Source organism: Micromys minutus (assembly GCF_963924665.1).
Source record: "Micromys minutus genome assembly, chromosome: 12".
Classification (NCBI taxonomy): domain Eukaryota; kingdom Metazoa; phylum Chordata; class Mammalia; order Rodentia; family Muridae; genus Micromys; species Micromys minutus.
Genome location: NC_137981.1, coordinates 42,480,894 through 42,482,461, shown reverse-complemented (window position 1 = coordinate 42,482,461; position 1,568 = coordinate 42,480,894). Strand labels below are relative to the sequence as shown.

Below are 1,568 nucleotides of genomic sequence, written 5' to 3'. Positions count from 1 at the left end.
AATGCTGAGTAACTTGAGTATTTCTACAAATAAAATAGCTTGACCTGTGGCCTCTGCCTTGGACAATCTGACTGCCTAGCTGTGTATTTTTTGAAAGCATGGTCTTTGGTAGAAGTAGTAATACTTATACTAGAAGAAAGAAATTAATGAAGCCCAGGGAGGCTCACTGTCCTGAGGAGGGGAGTAAAGACAAGATAGATAGATAAACATACAGAACACAAATAAATGGATAGAGACATAACATGGTAATTATAATAACTGCCATTGTTCAAAACACATGACATACCAGCACTATTTTAATGCATATTAATTTCATCATATGTATTACTTTGGTTAGTCCTTGGAAGAGCCTCTTCCTAGTATCCCTGCTTCATAGAAAAGAAAAGGCAGCTCTGGCCTGAGTTTACCCAACTGAGTTTTCTGGTGTTTGAGTGTGAACCTGTCAACATTCAGTGGGATGCGGACTGTCCTAGAATTTTTAGGGAGGAAAGATGTAAGTGAAGTCTAGAGAGGAAAGTTGAAAAACTATTTTGAGGTTTAGAGGAAGTCTTTGGAGTGTTACATAACTAACTATTAAAACAGATTAACTAAGGAACTTTGAAATAACTGAGTTTATGATCTGCCTTTAAACTTTTTTTTTTTTTTTTTTTTAAATTCTTACAGCTTGAAAAGAAAATCAACCACGAGAAACTACTGGCCTGGAGTAGCTCAGAAAATATGTCAGAAACACCCGTAGCCATTTCCTTCCCCCAGTTCACCATGGAAGATAGCTACGATCTCAACTCTGTTCTACAGGACATGGGCATCAAGGATGTCTTTGATGAGACAAAGGCTAACCTTACTGGAATCTCTACAAGTCCCAATCTGTATTTGTCCAAAATTGTCCACAAGACCTTCGTGGAGGTGGATGAGATGGGTACCCAGGCAGCTGCAGCCAGTGGGGTTGTGGCTGCAGAGAAGTCCCTTCCATCCTTTGTAGAATTTAATGCCAACCACCCTTTCCTCTTTTTCATCCGACACAACCCAACCCAGAGTCTACTTTTCTGTGGCAGAGTCTACTCCCCTTGATTCTACTCTGGCTTTTGAGGGGTTGAGGTGAATGGCAATATAGCTTTCCTCTTGTAAAATATGGGCACTTGTGTTTTGGCCGAGTGCCTGAAGCTGCCCACCAGCTGCTACAGTTGGACACAGAATCCCACAAATATCCTTTGAGTTTTGCTCTGTCATCAGAAGCCAGATCTCACCACCCGTTAATGAAGTAGCCACACTCTCTCCCTACTCTTTATTGCTCTAAACTTTCAAGCATATAAAACTCACCTTCTATCATTTGGAGGCCAACACAATGCAGACTGGTATTTATTTTGCTTAAGTTACCCCCCCTTATGAAAAAAATACTGTAAGCTAGTCCTTAGACCATTCTGAGAGATTCAAAACTCAGAATGTGGTTAAATGTGCCTGGGGAAACTTGGTTCTATTTCTAGGGTTCTTATATTCACAGATATCCTGTAAGCAAGACTCTTGGTCCCATTTTCATATGTGCTGTATTTCATAAAGATGTCCTGTGATAT

At 40.2% G+C, this 1,568-nt stretch overlaps 1 protein-coding gene across 1 annotated transcript in view; it reads left to right on the top strand.

The window, feature by feature from the left end:
- The window catches only part of SERPINB12 (serpin family B member 12), a gene marked incomplete at its 3' end in the record, with an annotated part of 10,882 nt that extends 9,814 nt beyond the window's left edge, over positions 1-1,068 (top strand). Inside the window, exon 7 of the mRNA XM_080926882.1 lies at positions 664-1,068. Within this exon, the coding sequence (XP_080783008.1) occupies positions 664-1,068 (405 nt within the window). The remainder of the gene's footprint in view (positions 1-663) is intronic.
- Positions 1,069-1,568: the final 500 nt, after the last annotated feature.